Below are 18,272 nucleotides of genomic sequence, written 5' to 3'. Positions count from 1 at the left end.
CATGAAGATGACACAAACTTAGCGTAGGGTACCTTGACACTGGCTAAGTTTTGTGTGTGTGTGTGTTGGTTTTTTTTTTTTTAATATAAACATAGCTGGAATTGCGTACCTTAAGCTGACCTTCCCCTGTAGTGTGGACCTGGCCTGAGTGTAGCTGTGACAGTAGCTTTTGAGTTGTTTAATGTTAAGGGATTAGGCTGTTTTGCTTTCCAAATTGTTAGCACATTATGTATTTGGTTTCTTGTAGCTCTGTCCCCACCAACGAACCTGCATCTGGAGCCGAACCCTGACACTGGAATTTTGACTGTCTCTTGGGATAGAAGCACAACTCCAGGTAACCACATAGCAACTGAAACAGCTCTGCATCACAATAGTGTAGCTCAAGAACAACTCCAGTGATTTACTCCAGAATTATACTAGTGTAATGGATGACTGACCACTTGCTGTTCACCTGGCACTGAAGAAATGTTGTGGTCCCATGTAATTGTTTGGTATTTTTTTCCCCACTTATATTCAAATATCATCTGCTAGAACACCAATGTTCTACGTTCCTATATGAAATCGGACTGCAACAAGAGTCTCAAAGCCAAACGACCATGTCAGACCGTGGTATTTCAAAGGGTGCTAGAGATTGCCTTTCAAGTCAGGTAGTGCTGGGGAGTGCATGGACTTTAAGGTGGATAGAAAGCGAGCTTGATTGTCGGACTCAATGGATAGTGATCAATGGCAGCCGGTATTAAGCAGAGTACCCCAAGGTCAGTCCTGGGGTTGGTTTTGTTCAAATCTTCATTAAAATCTGGATGATGGATTGGTTTGCAGATGACACTAAACTGGTGGGACCGGTAGATATGCTGGAGGGTAGGGATAGAATCTAGAGTGACCTAGACAAATTGGAGAGTTGGGCCAAAGGAAATCTGGACATCAAGGACAACTGCAGAGTCCTGCACTTGGGACAGAAGAATTCCATCACTGCTACAGGCTGGGAACCGACCGACTAAGTAGTAGTTCTACAGCAAAGGACCCAGGGAATACAGAGACAAGAAGCTGGATATGAGTTGTCAGTGCACCCTTGTTTCCAAGAAGGCTAACGGCATATTGGGCTGAATTGGTAAGAGCATTGCCAGCCAATTGAGGGAAGTGACTATTCCTCTCAATTTGGCACTGGTGAGGCCACATCTGAAATATTGTCTCCAGCTTTTGGGCCCCCCGTTACAGAAAGGCTGTGGACGCATTGTGGAGAGTCCAGCAGGGGCAAAGAAAATTATTAGGTTGGGGCACATGACTTACGAGTTGAGGCTGAGGGATTTGGACTTTGCAGAAGAGAAGAGCGAGGGGGGATTTGAGAGCAGCCTTCAACTACCTGAAGGGGGGTTCCAAAGAGGACAGAGATGGGCTGTTCTCAGGGATGACAAATGACTGACCGAGGCGCAATGGTCTCAAGTTGCAGCCGGGGAGATGTAGGTTGGCTATGATGAAAAATTGTCACTAGGAGGGTGGTGAAGCACTGGGATGGGCTCCCTAGGGAGGGGGTGGAATCTCCATCCTTGGAGGTTTTTAAGGCTCAGCTTGACAGAGTCCTGGCTGGGATGATTGAGTTGAGGTTGGTCCTGCTTTGAGGAGGGAGTTGGACTTGATGGCCTCCTGAGATCTCTTCCAACCCTAATCTTGTACGAGTGAGGAATCTGCTCCAGTCTCCTCCCTAGTTACCACAGAGTCTGAAACACAGAGCAATAAAGACCAAGAGGGTTTGTGGCAGGAAGGGAAAATTGGGAGTTAGTTCATTGAAAAGGAGTGGCATTTTCCAAAGCCCCCAACCTGGCCTAACTCTTGTCCCGTGGATGTGGAGAGAGTATTTCCCTTGACGTCAATAGGAACTTTTAGGCCAGTGCCGAGTGCTTTTGAGATCCCTGAGCTGAGGTGCCATTTTCTCATTTCTTGTCATTAGCATTTTGGCTTGGGAACTCGGTGGGTGTGTTTCCAAAGAATCGCCAGGTGTCTCCCGCTAACGTCTATGGATGCTGCTCAGCTAAGGCCCCACTGGGCACCTCTTCGGAAATATATCTCGCTGTGTCACTAAGAAATGAACCGATATTGAACTAGGGCTCGCCGGCCTGGTTCAGGGTGGCAGGGCCCATCTAGTAGCCACCATCTGTATTTTCTCTGAGCAATTGGGCCCAAGCCCGGTTTAAATAAATCCGTTATTTGATTCCTGTGGTCTGTATTTCAGGGGTTACTGGGTACAGAGTTACCACCGTTCCTACCAGCGGGCAGCAGGGTTACACCCTGGAGGAAGTGGTCAGTGCCGAGCAGACTTCCTGCATCTTCGAAAACCTGAGCCCCGGCCTGGAGTACAATGTCAGTGTTTATTCTGTCCAGGACAACAAGGAAAGCGTCCCCATCTCCAAAACCATCACGCAAGGTGAGTAGCGGCCTTGGCCCCGGGAACAGCCCCACCTGGCAAGCGGTCGGCATGTGGACCTTCCACGGAGTTTGCCGCTGGACCTACACCTCAGCCCTTATTCTCCCTCACACATTGGCAGCCCATCCTCAGGGGCACATGGGACATCCCCATGGGACTCCACCCGGAAAGTCTGAGCTGGTGAAGGAAGGACATAATGTTGTACTGGTAGGAGCTAGGGGTGTTACGTATCGGTTAATTCAATAGTCGATTAACTTCATGAATTCTTATTGGTTATTCAACTAGCCTATAGTCCTCAGATGGGGCTGGCAACCTCACTCCTGAGGATCCCCCTGCCACTCGGCACTGCTGCCTCTGTATCAGAGGCAGCAGCACAGGGTGCCAGGTAGGAGCTGGTTCGTGACAGGAGACCATTTAAAAACCAGCTCCCCTTGGGCACCAGCTGCCTGTCCGGGGAGGGACCTGAGCTCCTAGAGCAGGAGCTAAGCCAAGCTGCCTGCCTGCCTGGCTCCTAATACACTTTAAATGCAGAGTCGCAGTGGGGGTAGGTCCTGGACCCAGTACGAGCCAGCTCTGAGCTGAGCTGCTGGCCAGCCTGCTAAAAAAGGCATAGGCGGGGAGAAATGTGTGTAGTCGAGCAGTAACCTATAAGCTTTGGCTTATCGGTTAATGGGTTAATCGACTCCACTATTACATCCGTGGTAAGAGCAGGCAGAGGTTTGCTCTGTGGGCATTTCACTCCGTACTGGGATGCCTCTGTGTCGCCGGAGGTCGACAAGCATCCAAACCCCTGGCCGGTTGGGATTCGTTTTGCTGCGTGAGGGTTTTGTTCAGCTTTGCTTCTGCCAACCCACGAAGCGTGGCCAGTGGTTGTGTTGGGCAATGCTTGCTGTTAACCCTGCTTTTAAAATGTCTGGGCTTCACTGAGCTGCTATGGGGTCTAAAGCAGTGGCGCTATATCATTAAAGCAGTGACCGCTTTAACCTGTACCATGCTCCAGTGCAGGGGGGAATGCACTAAAATAGCATCCTCTGTCATCTGGGGACATGGTAAATGCATCCTAGGAGTCTGAGCCGTTATTTGACAGAAAATGGACACTTTGCTGCGCTTCCTCTGGAACATACTTGTTTTTCATAACAGAGCAAGCACTTGTGATGGTTATTAAGCAAACCAGCTTCTCATGCCCTTTTCATCTGACCCTCCATTTTGCCAGTGAACGCCGAATGATCCTTTCCCATGTGTAATGACCCCTTGGCCCTTTCTTACTAAGGGGGGCTCCATCCCAACGCCCATTGACTTCACGATTTTTCCCCGGCCAGACCGGGCTGGAGCAGAGCTGTTGACTACCAAGAAACTGGGATGGTTCGTGTCCCAAGGTAAAGCAATCCCCAGGGTTTCCGTCAAGTCGAACATGTGAGAGTACAGCTCTACTAGCCTTGCAGTGTCCGTCGGGATAAATCTCACAGCCTACACAAAAGTGCGGGCTGCATAGAGACGGTTATGCAAACGAACCCAAATTCAATGGCTTGGTTTTCAGATTGCCAAGTTGGGTGAAGAGAACCAAGTCGGTTTCTCTCCGCCACGCTCTGCTCCTAGCAGAACGTTCAGAGCCTGCTGATGCTTTGAGTGTCTGATGGGAAAGCCACATTCTAGAAAAACTCATTTGTAACCATTTGCATTTTTTCTAAATGAGCTTTATTTTGGTCCTAAGTTTGGGGGTTTTGTTTCTGCACTTGTGGTAGAGCTATCGCTGTAAGTCTTTAAGAATACTGGGTTAGCAGCTCGGCTTCTTTTAGGCTAACGAAGACACACTGATACCAGGTGCTTGGTGATCTATATAGAGTTACAGGCTGAAACTCTCTAGTCCGGCAACATCTGTGGTCCGGCACAATTTTAATTAGCCAGATGTCCACTTATCATGGACGTGGCCAACTTTCCCACAGTCCCATAAAGTTTGTTCACAGCCACCAGTCCTGGTTCTGTGTTCGGTGCTGCTCAGCTCTAATTTACCCCTAAATGTCTTCTAAAAGCCCAGCAAGCAGGGGAAATGCTGCTAGACAACAATGATCTTCTGTGGGTTCAGCAAATTCTCTGGTTTGGTACCAGTCAGGTCCCAAGGGTGCCGGACTAGAGAGGTTTAATCTGTACAATTGTTTCTGCCAGCTCAGGATTGGGCCCAATCCAGTTATTTCAGCCTTCTCAATGGGTTGATAATTTTGTGATCTGAACAGTTAAAGCTGAAGATAATATTCTGACTCTTGGTTTTAAAGGCAAAAATTCTTGAGGGTTAGTTATTACAAATCCAGTTTTCTGTTGCTTAAAGATTAACAGGCAAGAGACTTTTTTTTTTATAGGCTAAAATTGGGTATGTGCCTTTGAGAGAGACATATGAAAAATCACCTGAGGGGCCCAATTGTCTCCATGGGCGTTAGGAGCCTAAACCATTTAGGCTCCTATACATTCTATCAGGCAGGGTCCAGATCTTCAAAGGTACCCAACCCCCTTGGGAGTCCTGCGCTCCTGCCTGCTCCTGGCCCTCCGTGTGCTGTGAGGGGCTATTTCATGTGAGGAAGGGCAGCACACTCGGGCCCTCAGCAGCAACACGTTGCCCATTGCCGCTGTCGCTGTACTGTTTCCTCGCTGTTGAGACGTGTAACCTGACGACCACTGCTTTATTTCCTCCCCCTCCTCTTTTCTTTTGCCTCTGTGTGTGTCTTTGCTGTTCTCCCCCCCACTGCGCTCAGCAGAGGTGCCTCAGCTCACTGACCTAAGCTTTGTTGACATAACTGATACCAGCATCGGCCTGAGGTGGACCCCGCTAAATGCCTCCACCATTATTGGTTACCGCATCACGGTAGTTGCGGCGGGAGACAGTGTCCCTATTTTTGAAGATTTTGTGGACTCCTCAGTAGGATACTACACGGTGACAGGCCTGGAGCCGGGCATTGATTACGACATCAGCGTAATCACACTCATTAATGGCGGAGAGAGCGCCCCCACCACTCTGACACAGCAAACGGGTGAATTTTGAAAAAAAAAAAAAAAACAAACATGCCTGCTGTATTTGGGACCTGGATGGTGTTTCATGCTGTCACTAGCTGCTAGGATGACCGGGGGTTTCTCTGAGAAGAATTGAGCCGCTCAAAGACCAGGGCCAACTTCTGTTTTAAATATGGGAAAGGCTGTGTAATTTGCATTTTTTTTCAACCCCATGCATGAACTGCATTTTTACATTGCAGATAACTGCAAAGTCAGGGCTTTATTTGCAATGGCTTTTCAGGCTTCAGTCTTAAACAAGTCCTACAATCCCCAAATTATAAAAACCTGGATTACCATCCTCAGTGTGAGCTGGTCTCCCCAAAGGGTGGACATGATTCTGGAGACCTCCTTGGGTTTCGCTCCTGACCCTCGCCCTGGGTCAAACCACTTGGTTTCTTCGTAATTTTGGGGTGGTGACTTGACTCTTCAAGTTGTGCCTTACAAGGAGGACAAAAATCACCGCTCCCTGAGCCCACGCTAGTGACAGGCATGTCACATTGTCCAGGTTCTCTGTAGTGCATGAGTAGCAGATAGACTGAGAACTAGTTTGTGCATGAAACCCTGTTGCGTGCGAATAAACCATGCAGGTGCTAAACCCTTCCACACACAAGTAGGCAACGCGGCGAATGACTTAACGGATTCACCCTCTCCTCCCCTCTGCATGTCTCTGGGATGAAACGTCTTTCTCGTGTTTATGCTGCTGTTTGGCAACCGAAGCCTCTCTTGGCCACATCTTTATAACATGAGATCCAGCTGCGCCAGCCTCCTTGCTTTCAAATGATCTCAACAGAATTCGGTTAAGTATTAGCAATTGCCGAGAGGTTGAGGGAGCCCGACAGTAGCCAGAGTGTTTAACGGGAGTGGAACGGAATGTAGCTTAGGAGTATGTTCGCATGGGTCTGTCACAGTAGCCTCTCTTTTGCATGAGATACATTGTAGATTTCCTGAGCCTTCATCTGGGTAAACACTCACCTTCCAGAAACTGTTAAAAACACCCCAGTATTCTTTGCATGTAGCTGTTCCTGCTCCGACGGATCTGCGCTTCACCAACGTGAGGCCCGATACCATGCGGGTAACCTGGACCCCTCCAGTCTCCATAGAACTGACCAGTTTCCTGGTGCGTTACTCACCTGTGAAGAAAGAGGACGATGTTGCTGAGCTCACCATTTCACCCTCCGACAACATGGTGGTCTTAACAAGTAAGAGGTGACCCGCATTGGTCAGCTGAATGTCAAGAGATTTCTCCACAGCAGCCCTTCCCAAGCTGAGTCGGCCTCGCGCTAACTGGTCTGTCGATCAATATGCTGGCTGTGGTCCCATGGTTTTAGCTTCTTCTCCCTGGTTTGCACCAGCTAGATACAAATATAGAGAGTCCTTTCTGAATTATGCTCCTATATAGTAATGAGTTTAGCTGCCACATGGACATGGAGTGGTCAAGAGCCGGAGAGACATTCTCCTGATTTGTGACTTGGAAGTGAATTGCTCCCTCAGATAATTTCCTGAAGAGGTGGTCCGTCCTCTGAACACGTGGAGATCTCCAGCTCTCCAGGAAATGTCCTGTTGGAGATTCAGCCTCTAACCTCCAGGAAGAAAAAGCAAGACATTTACTGGCATAAGTGTAAATACTGGTGTAAATAGGTCCTAGCTTCATGGACTTCCACAGAGCTATGCTAATTTACACAAGCTAGGGACTTGGTTTATTTTAACAAAGTTAAAGTCAAATCTTAGTGAACGTTTTTCCTGCTAAGACCAGGACAAGACCATCACACTCTGGGGCAATTGAGCCTGGTTAGGTATTAAGAGTAGGTACATATTACATATCTTGTTTGACAAAAGGTCAATGACTTGTCGTGCACTTGTGTTGATGAAGAGACAAAGGATCAAAATAAGCAAAAGGTCCTTTTGTGTCCGTCTTTAAATTTGGGAAAGGAGAATTAAAGCGCTGTCTGAATTTGTAGCTGTACAGTGCAATTGATCTCTTACGTCTCACAAGGGCATGATTAATTTGCTCGTCTTCATACAAAAGTCGTATTTTGTTGGGAGGATTTTCCCTAGAAATGGGATGAGTTGATTAAAAGAGGGTCATGGCTTGAAAAATAAAGGACCACTTTCTTCTCTGGCATAAATCAGAATCTCATCACTGAAAGTCAGTGGTGTTAGTCACTTTACAGCCGGGGAGGATCTGGCCTTATGCATCACTAAATGCTCAGAGCTGCACGGTCTCTATGGACAACTACTCACTGCCAACAAACGCATCTAAATAATGTCCTGGCAAAGTAATCCTAACTAAAGAAGCCACCCACCTTCGTTTGCAGGCTAAAATTTCCGGTCAAACAGAAGGCCCTCCCTGTAGCAGAGAAAGTTGACACTTGGAATCCAATGTCCAACTATGCAACAGGCTTGGGTTTTGCACAGGCTGAGCAAAAATCGGTCACTCCTCCTGTGTTGGTTCAAATTACTGAGGTTTCTCTTTTGAGCCAAAGGTCACTCAATTGCAAGCATCTAAACTGGTGTGGTCTCACCCTTCAGATCTGCTGCCTGGCACTGAATATCTGGTGAAGGTCTACAGTGTCTATGAGCAGCATGAGAGCACTGCTCTGACTGGCGTGCAGAAAACAGGTATGTGGAAAACTTCTGTTGGCTGCTACCTCTTCCATTACCTGTTCACTAATAGGGCCTAGGACATAACGGCCTTTAAGAACTGGCACTCCTTGACTTTTATTGTTGTCTTGTTGGCAAGCTGCACAAAAATGTTAAAGGAGTAATATAGACGCGCTTGGGAAATGTGGAGCATCATGGTCAAAGAGGCAGGTCTTCACCTTGGCTTCAATGGGGCTATGGTGATTTGGTGCAATAAAAAGACTGTGTGCAGTAGAGCTCTGGGCGGATACAAAATTTGTACCTGGACTCGCGTCCATATCTGCAAAAATGATATGTGAATATCCACATCCGTATCCATGGATGCGGATATCTGCAAAATTTGCAGGCTTCTAGATGCAAAACTTGTATCCGCATTTGTATCTAGGCAAAAAGGAGCCCCGGATATCGGCACCCACATTTGTGGCTGCAGATTTCATGCGGAAATAAAGCCGGTATCTGTGGTTGTGCAGGGCTTTACACATTCATCAGGCTTAGGCTCTTTGCACTGTATCCCTTGGATATTTTACAGCCAAATACCAGGAATGCTCTTCTGCGTTTGCACTTTGGCTTTTCTGTTCTCTGAAATCAAGGCTGGGTATTTTGTTTGGGCAAACATTTAAATCTGTCAGATACCTCCGGTTCAGGGGACTCCAAATGTAGACCGAAGTTATGATGAGATTCCATATTTTGCAATTACATTCTCGTGGCATTTTTGACACCACTTTATGATCTGGATCGTTCTATATCTCTAGGGTCACTGCTTAACAGTGTTTGATAGGTGGGCAAGCAAGAGTCTGAATTTACACCATGGGGAAGGTGGCAGCAACGGGGGGTTGGAACCATCATCACTTCAAAATAAATGTATTTGATAGTCAACTAAGCTAATGCTCCCTTTACTTGGGGATCCTCCCCAGGTCTTGATTCTCCAACTGGCATTGACTTTTCGGATATAACTGCCAACTCTTTCACTGTGCACTGGATTGCTCCTCGCGCCGCCATCACCGGCTCCAAAATTCGCCACCATCTGGAGCAGGGCGGCGGTCGGCCCAAAGAAGACCGCGTGCCACCGTCTCGGAATTCCATCACCCTCACCAACCTGGTGCCAGGCTCGGAGTACGTGGTCAGCATAATTGCTGTCAATGGCAAAGAGGAGAGCTTGCCTTTGGTTGGCCAGCAAACTACAGGTCAGTTTGGACACAAGCCAGACAAAGCATATGGTCTCCTGCCCCATCTCAACAAGCTCGTAAGCCCAATCCTGGCGAGTAACTGATGGCCAAGCAGAAGGCTGGCTAGAGGAGAGAGGACCTGATTCCTAGGCGCCTCAGTTGCATAGAAAGTCCCACAGGCCCAAAGCACAGAAAATCTCTCTGTAAGGAGACCAGGCCTGTTATCCTACAAAGGAGCTTCTGAACAGGCCAGGTTAATTCAGATAGGTCAGGCTGATGTCCATTGTGCATGTTTTTTTGTTGGAAACGACCTTGGGCTGACTTGCCTCTGGGTCTCCTGCTACCAAAGCAAAACAAGCAATCCAAGGAGCTGTTGGTTGGTTCCAGGGCTGATGGATCCAGGAGGGCCGAAGCCTGTCGTCTTTCCCACCAAGGAGATTCAAAGCCCTCCCACCAAAGAGCGTAACCTTCAGAAAGGAGTTCTCTGGGCCTCTCTCCGTGGTTTTTCGGCAGGAGGAAAACATGTCGGGCTCGATAGAGTGGCCACAGAAATCAATAAAAAACTTTCCATAGTCAGACTGGCCCTCAGGTCTCTGGGGAGAACCTACTGTGGCCTGGTAGTAGCAACAGCCTCCAGCATAGGTGGGGAAAATAAGAGCCTGGCGAATGTCAACGTGTCCATTCTCTTCTGTAACCCTGACCTCTCTCCCTAGTGTCCGACGTTCCCCGGGACGTGGAAGTTACTGCCACTGGCCCCACCAGTCTGGTGATTTCCTGGGATGCGCCTGCAGTTACTGTGAGATACTACAGGATCACCTATGGTGAAACAGGTTGGTGTGCTCTGCTATTCCCACCTACACCAGATCTCCTTGTGGACACCACATGTGAAACTTTAAGCTTAGAACCAGGGGTGGGGAAACTTTTAGGGGGTCGGGGGGGGGGGGGCGCTGACCCACAGAAAAATCAGTCGAAGGCCGCACAAGTGAGAAGCAAGCAAGCCCCCGACTGAGAAGGCGACACCTCCCATGTGCTCCTTGCACACCAGAACGGAGAGGGGCTCAGGCTAGTAGATTCTGTGGGCTCTAGCCCCACGGTGAGGCAACCGGCGGGTTGAGGGGGGAGCCCTAAGCTTCAGGGGCCAGATCCAGGCAAGCCAGGGGCCAGGCCTTGGGTTCCTCACCCCTGGATCACACCATTTAAAAACTGCAGTAGATCACAAAGACAAGTGTGGTTGGAAGATAAGTGTGCCCCCCATGGAGCTCAGCAGGGGGCAGGGCACTGGGCACTGACGGATGTATGCTTAGAACAGGCGGCCCACAAATAAATATAACACACTTTAAAGGGATGGCAAATCACCTTCGCCAACCACATCCAGAGACTCCGTGGGAGTTCCCTGGGCCTCTCGCTTGCCCCTTGCTTTGGCATGATAAAGTCTTTTCCAACTCACTATGGGTTGGCCCAAATCCCATTGAAATCAACGAGGGTCGTCTTCTGATTTCAGCTCAGTGGATGGCAGGTCATCCCCACGTTTGTGGTCTAAATGGGAGCAATTCTCAGCATTTTCATTACATTTGCTTTCTCGCCTGCCCTCCCAGGAGGCAGTGGCCCTATCCAGGAGTTTACCGTGCCGGGCACTTCGTCCACTGCCACCATCAGCGACCTGAAGCCCGGAGCAGACTATACCATCACCATGTATGCAGTGACCGGCCGTGGAGACAGCCCTGCCAGCAGCAAGCCAGTCACCGTCACGTACAAAACAGGTGAGACACATGGACAATGCTGCTGGCTTTTGGTTAAACTCCTAATTGCCCTCGGTTTCAGCTGGGAAGAAAGGGCCCACTAGCTTTGGAGTTATACCCCAGATGGATGTGGCCCATCGTGTTCGTAGTTTTTACCAAACGGCAGGTAAGCTTTTGGGGAGGCGAGTTTTTAGAGGAAGACTAAACAGTCTTGCAGGAGTTGTGGTCCTGTTTGGAGGGGAACCACTTCACACCTGTCTTTGTTGGAGGGAGCATACCAAGCAAAGATTGGCTCCTCATACATCAGATGTCAAAGCACTTGGACTGGGAGATGTAGCATGACTTTTCCGTCTGCATCTTGGGTATTTCTAAAGCACTGACCTTAATCGGAACTACCTTTGAGCTCTCTGGATCAGAGACGGTCTTCTCCTTAGTTGTCTAGGCCTTGATCTGACTCCCATTGAAACGGATGGAGAATCTCTTTCATAGCCCTTTAAAAAGGTTTTCACTGCTCTTATTGAGTGTTGGAGGTGGTGATCCCTCCACTATGGGACTGATACATGGTTCTGGTTTGGGGCACTTCGTTAGAGTGTACACTAATTGGAGCAGGGACGATACTGCTCTGTTGGTACGAGATCCCATTTTTGTTGGCCCTTGGGTACCACTGTAACACACGTGATCAATAATAATACATGCTTGATGGTACAGGTGGTAAGTCAGAGCAGTATGGGTGTGCCAGTAACTGTCTGAGAGGAACAGCAGACATAGCTGGGAGGTTGCAGTGGGCGCTACCGACATGGGATGCCGTGAGGAAAAGGGGGACCCCAGCATTGCAGATGCTCACAGCGATTCTCTTTCGATGCGCAGAGATCGACACGCCGTCCCAGCTGCAAGTGACCGACGTTCAGGATAACAGCATCAGTGTCAGATGGCTGCCTTCGACTTCTCCGGTCACGGGCTACCGAGTGACAACCGTCCCCAAGGATGGCCATGGGCCTGTGAAAAGCAAAAACGTCCCAGCAGGTGAGCACGTCTTCGCGTCCCTCAGGCTCCCGCTCTAACATCCCTTCCGAGAGCCCCGGCCAGAGATTTCCCACTGAGGCCTGAGCGTGTTGGCTGAAGGGCTCCGTGGGTGACTTTGCGGTTTGTTCTCTGGAGCGTTTTATCAGCGGAGATTACCTTTCAAGGCCCAGTGCTGCAGCGGTCGGGTTAATGTTCAACCCGAGTCCAAAAAGTGGTGGAGAGCTGGGTGACAGGGCTCCAGCAGCACACGGGGGCCTTCAAGCAGATGTGGATTCGTTGCATTCGCTTGAAGGACTCGGTGCACTGTCGGAGCGGGCCAGAAGAGCCAGCCTGGGATGACCAATCGACGAGCTCTGCTGACTTTTGGCACAGCAGCAAAGTCACAGGCTGCCGCTAAGTACCCTGGCTTGCCACTGCAACACACCAGCGTTTGGTCCGGCTTTAAAAACCAGGCCCATGCAACACAGCTTCCAGTCAGAACCCCCTATGGGAGTGAATGCCCAGCGGCGCAGCTGGGTTATTCGTCTCGCCCTGAGGTGAGCTGTGGCCATTCGGCGCAAGGGGCTAGGCTAGGGAGCTGCAGGAAAAGCTGACAAAGTTGGCACTCCATAGAAACCCCTGCCCCGGCTCTGCCAGACACCCAGGGAGGCCGCAGAGCGGTGCTCAGGCCCCGCCAGCACAGGCAGCAGATGTCCCATGCGACTACTCCTCTTGCGCCAGTATATTCTTGCTGGCTAGTCCCTGTTTTTACCTAGACAGTGTCATGTGGGGCATTTGACTCCCACAGTGAGTTACTTTGGTTCTTTCCCTGGCTGCTCCGGCTTGCCCCCGGCAGTCCTCACCGGCTTTCGGAGACAGGCAGGAGACAATCTGTGTCGCCACTTCCACCCCCACGTGGCTACCATGCACCGCTTCAACTTCGACGTGGCTCCCCTCTCTGGGATTGATTTCAATGGGAGTTTGGCGCCTAAACGCCTTTGAAGATCCAGGCTGAAGGTTCAAAATCACCCCTCCTTTCCAAATAATCCCGGCGTTGTTTTTTCCTTGCAGATCAAACGCAAACCACCATCGAGGGCCTGCAGCCCACAGTCGAGTATGTGGTTAGTGTCTACGCTCAGAGTCAAAACGGAGAGAGCCTCCCGCTGGTTGAGACGGCCATCACCAGTATGTATTGAATCTCTCACTCGATATCCCCCCAAACCACCACCAAAATTGCCTTTATCTTCTGTGCACCTTTTAGGGGGCATCTCCGGGGCTGTTGAGATTTCAGAGGTTGAGAATTACTGAGCTGGATCAGCTACCAAAATACCCAACTCCTCACAAGGCTGCCAAAAGACGCAACTCCCCACAGTGCTGTGCTTTTATTTCCTTTCACTGCAAATGGCCTAAGCAAAATCGTTTTTCTTTTTTCGTTTGCCTTTAGCAAAGCTTTGAAAACGGCTTTGCATACCCCTCATTTCTAGAGCTGGAGGACAAAGGTGACTTTCGGGGGCTAGATTTTGAGGTGGCACATTTGCCTGAGCAAAGGAGTAAGAACCCACTTAATACCGTTAGTGAGTCCCCTAAGCCTTAGGGCCAGGCAAACAGATGCATGATTTACCCACCTGATCACTCATTCCCTTTCCGAAGTGAGCAGTGTTTTGGCCTGTCCTTCCAGTACACTGAGCGCTACTTGGGAAGCGCAGAAGAATGTCCTTTAGAGGGATGTTTCTAAAGCACAGTCTCTCCCAGGGCTATTCCTGGGTCATCATGGCTTATGTACCATTCCTCATTCAGGCCTGTCAATAAAGCCACAATCTAACCCCAGCTGTACTCTATCATAAGCCTAATATCTTTTGGTAAAAAATGATGCAGTAAAGAGCAGGGATCAGTGTATGAAGGGGTCATTGCATTTACCAATTTGTTTTTAAACTTGAGGGAGTCAGCAAACTTCACTTCCCAGCCCAGCAGGGCAAACGGCTGGGGCACTGGGATGTTCATGTACCTGGAGAGTCTGCAGGCGTGGAGCCCCTCAGCTCCCATTGGCTGCAGTTCTCCATGACGGGAAGTGGTGGCCAGCACGTCCCTTGGCCTCCTCTGCTTCTCTCCACCCCCATTGGCTGGGAACGGCGAAGAGCAGCCAATGGGAGCGGAGAGGCTCCGTGCCTGCAGACCCTCGGGGTAAACAACCATCCCAATGTGCCAGTGGCTTATGCTGATGAGCCGGGACTGGAAATCTGCAAACTGCCGATAGTCAACTTATGAAGGGGTCATTGCAATTTTTGTTTTAAACTTGAGGAGGTGGGCTTATGAACGAACAGGCTTATGATCGAGTATACACAATTATAAAACTGTAGCAAGCAGAATAAGTGTTGCATAGTAGGGATGTAGGACTTTCATAGGTTCTGGTTGCGGTTAAACTCTTCTGCTGGCGCATGCTGGTTCCCGGCTGCTGGCCCTGCTCCCAGAATCCTCAGCACAGCTGGCTCCTGGGAGTGGGGCTGGCAGCTGGGAAGTCATGTGTGCTTAGAAGCCAGCTCCCGGCGCACACCTGCTGTCGGCCCTGCTCCCGGGGCGCCCACAACATGTGTTTAAAAAAAAAAAAAAACCATTTTTTTTACATCCATATTGCATACGTGGGAGTATTGCACAATCTGCATCAGTCTTGAGCTGAAAGCTTCCTATAAAATCACCTTTGCTAACCTTACAGCATAGGAAATGCAGGACGCCACATTGCAAACAAGTGACCGATTAATTCAAAGCCGATGATTATGGGCCCGATCCGCAGCAGTGTAAATGAGTATCTCTGCACCGAAGTCTGGCAAGTCATCACCAGAGCTCTACTCCTTTACCCTGGCCTAGGATCTTCTGCTGAAGCCTAAGCTTGAGAATCACAGTGAGGGGCTCTAATTTGCGGGTGTGTTTGAGAGAGAACTGTAGGTGCATGCTCGTTACAAAGCCAAAGTCTGTTCTTGATTTAGAAAATCTGCATAGTCATTTGCTGTCTTTACAAATTATTTAATTGGATGTTAATTTGTGAAAGAAAACCAGGGAACTGCTTCTCCTCTGCCTTGCACAATTACACTAGTGAACAGTGAGCATGGCATGGGTGTGAAAAGTTACTAAGTCAGGATGGTGGGGCCTGATTTCCATTCACACCAAGGCTCCTCACCTGGTGTCCCAGTGTGAAAGACTCATAGTGTGTACCCATTACATTTGTCTCTTGAAGGCCCCTCTTGCTAAGCCGAGAGGCATGGAGGGGCCCTTATGAGAACCAGACCCATGGGTCTGAGATCTGGACCTTATTCAAGTCAATGGCAAAATTCCTCTGGACTTGAGTGGGGCTGGGATGGCACCTAGTGTGTTGTGCTCGCTCTGCAGAGGAGCAAAGATCCATGCAAGGCAGGGGAGAAATAGACCCCAGCAAACCTGGAGGCTGCTTTGCACGTAATCAAAATGCTCTTTCTCCCCTCCCCCACCCTGCTTTTGTCACATAACCCTCTTACCGTTAATTTGCCTAACAGACATTGACCGCCCTAGAGGACTGACATTCACGGAGGTGGATGTCGATTCCATCAAAATTGCTTGGGAAAGCCCCCAAGGGCAAGTCACCAGCTACAGGGTGACCTACTCAAGCCCTGAGGATGGAATCCGTGAGCTAGTGCCCGCCCCCGATGGTGAAGACGACACTGCTGAGCTGCATGGCCTCAGGCCCGGTTCGGAGTACACTGTCACCATCGTTGCCTTGCACGATGACCTGGAGAGCCAGCCCCTGACCGGGACCCAGTCCACAGGTACACCTTGAACGACACAGCCCAGCAGTTCGGGCAGTATTGGCTGATGAAAGGGGGCGTCGTTTGGTTGCAGAGGTTGATGTTTGAAGTTGTCCGAGGCTGGGAATGGGCGACGGGAGGGATTGCTTGATGGTTATCGGCTCTGTTCATTCCCTCTGGGGCACCTGGCATTGGCCACTGTCGGAAGCCAGGATACTGGGCTAGAGGAACCTTTGGTCTGATCCAGTATGGCCTTTCCTCCATACGATCACTAGGTATTCAGTAAACTTCTGGGAGGCTTAAAGGACTACAAAGGTTGGCAGCTGAGAATGGCAGGATCAAAGGCCACCTCACAAGTATAAGTAGCTTCCCTGTTCCTACCCATGCTAGTGCAATTGGGAGCGAGGTATGGCGCCCAGCACGTTAGAGCAGCCTAGCTTGAGCAGGTAGGAACCATCCTTTGGGGCCCAGTCCGCCATTCCAGCCTGTCTTTGGAAGCTCAGGGTGGCAATGGGAGGACGAGAGGCAAAGGGTGGTTTCCTGTTCCCTTTGCTGCCAGAAGGAAAGGATCGGCGTTCCGGGCCCATCCCTTAAATATAGATAATCGGTTGTATCTGTTGGTCCCGTATCTGTTGGTCTACCTCACGTGCTTCCCAATCTCTCTTGGCGTTGCTCTGTATGTGCACCGCCAGCCCCCGAGCGGCCGTTTACACCTCTCCCCCAAGAGACTGAGAATAAGCCGCCTTCGACAGAGTGCCTGCCAGACCGCATCCTTGTGTCAAGGGTCGGTACAACGGGAGAAATCAGATAGTTTAAGCCTGACTGGGAGTCCATGGAAAGTTCCATCCAGACATTCCGGCCCAGACACTCTGGCTTGAGCTATTGTAGGTTCTCGTTTGCGATGTCACAGCTACCATGTGACAACACGCGTGTTGACACGAGACACTTTCACAGAAGCGTGGCCGTCCTCCCGGAGACCACATTAGGGCCAGGTCCTGCTGGTTCCATTTTGATTAAACCACCTCCCTCCTATGAAATAAAAGAAACGTGCGCACACACGCACAAATGTGCAATTGCCTCCTCTGCTGACTTAGCATTTTCCTCCTGCTGAATAATTCCCAAACGCCTGTGCTTTCAAACGGGCGGGTCTTTGCTCAAGAACTGGGGCCTGGAATAGATTCAGTCTGCTGCCAGCCATCTGAAATGTACAGCAGAATTTCCTGTGTCACCCGCCGAGTCTTGGTAGCAATGTGCAGCCGAGCCGCCGTTAACTTTTCAAGTGAAAAGCCGACGCTAACATTCCGGGAGTGCACTGCAAATTCTGGATCTTAGTTTACAGATTAACCAAACAAATGAAACGATCTGCAGTGCTAGAATGATTGAAAGTGGACAGGTTATTTATACCTGTCAGAACCGCAAGCAATGGTTCTTAAATCAAGTCTGGGTTTACCCTTTAGGGAGTCCTGTACAAATCTCTTTGTCAGTGGGATTCTCTGATGATTAGCATGGGCTTTGAACTAGGGATGTTAAATATCGGTTAATTGAATAGTAGGGGGGCGACCTGAGCTCCCAGACCTGGCACGAGCCAGGCTGCGTGCCTGGCTCCTAACACCTTAAATGCAAAACCGCAGCGGGAATAGGTCCCAGACCCAGTGCAAGCCAGGACTGAGCTGGGCTGCTGGCCAGCCTGCTAAAAAAATGTACTGGCAAGGGATGGGGGGGAAATGTGTGTAGTCTATAGCATTAACTGATGCACTTTTACTTATCGGTTAATCGACTCTACTATTACATCCCTACTTTGAACAAGGCCCTCTTTCAGTAAAGCAGTAGAGAACTGCGTGGCATCTTCATGCTGTAAAATTAGGATGCTTTGTAGCAAGGTAGTGATGGTGGGCATCAGGCTGAGCTATAGATTTGGTCTGTTACAGACCAAGAATTACAAATAATAAAACGATCAATATGTCCCATGATCTTTCTGTGTCTTTAGTTTATATGAACCCAATGACTTCTGAAAGTTCTTTATTCAAGTATTCGGTATATTCGCTCATGAAAATACTGTATGTAAGCAGCATTGACTTCACGGCCTTCATTTTCCGCTGCCTGGTCCCTTGCGTGTAGTCCTCTATACTTGTGTTGGTGGGTGTCCAATGCTCCCGTTTTGGCTGGGCAGTATTTTTCCATCCACTCTTCACTCTCTGGGCTGCCTTCTCCACTCTCTCCTCTCCCCATGAATCGGGAGTAACTCGGTAGAGATCAGTGGCGTTAGGTCCATTTCACCACTGCCTTGCGGCTTTTCTAAATGTCAGTTCGGGGGCACAGTAGAGAGGTAGAAGAGAAACTGGCATCCAGATGACCAAGTGAGTGGAAGCTCCTGCAAAGCCAGATGTTCATAGCATTGCCACAGAGCTTAACTGCTCTTTTCAGCCATGCCTCATTTTCCTTTCTGCTGGACTATGCAGAGTCCCCCGTTTCTGCAGAGAAACAGCATCAGATT

General features: G+C 49.6%; 1 protein-coding gene across 1 annotated transcript in view; it reads left to right on the top strand.

Annotated features, from left to right (window-relative positions):
• FN1 (fibronectin 1) overlaps positions 1-18,272 on the top strand; it is a 71,110-nt gene that overhangs the window by 38,715 nt on the left and 14,123 nt on the right. Inside the window, 11 exon segments of the mRNA XM_075933958.1 lie at positions 248-334; positions 2,228-2,419; positions 5,167-5,439; positions 6,475-6,657; positions 7,988-8,077; positions 9,013-9,282; positions 9,978-10,094; positions 10,860-11,024; positions 11,871-12,026; positions 13,077-13,190; positions 15,530-15,799. Of these exon segments, the coding sequence (XP_075790073.1) occupies positions 248-334; positions 2,228-2,419; positions 5,167-5,439; positions 6,475-6,657; positions 7,988-8,077; positions 9,013-9,282; positions 9,978-10,094; positions 10,860-11,024; positions 11,871-12,026; positions 13,077-13,190; positions 15,530-15,799 (1,917 nt within the window).

The sequence above is a fragment of the Pelodiscus sinensis genome, chromosome 7, assembly GCF_049634645.1.
Source record: "Pelodiscus sinensis isolate JC-2024 chromosome 7, ASM4963464v1, whole genome shotgun sequence".
NCBI classification, from domain to species: Eukaryota; Metazoa; Chordata; order Testudines; family Trionychidae; genus Pelodiscus; species Pelodiscus sinensis.
The sequence above is the reverse complement of the archived record's forward strand: the minus strand, read 5'-3'. Positions and strand labels throughout refer to the sequence as shown.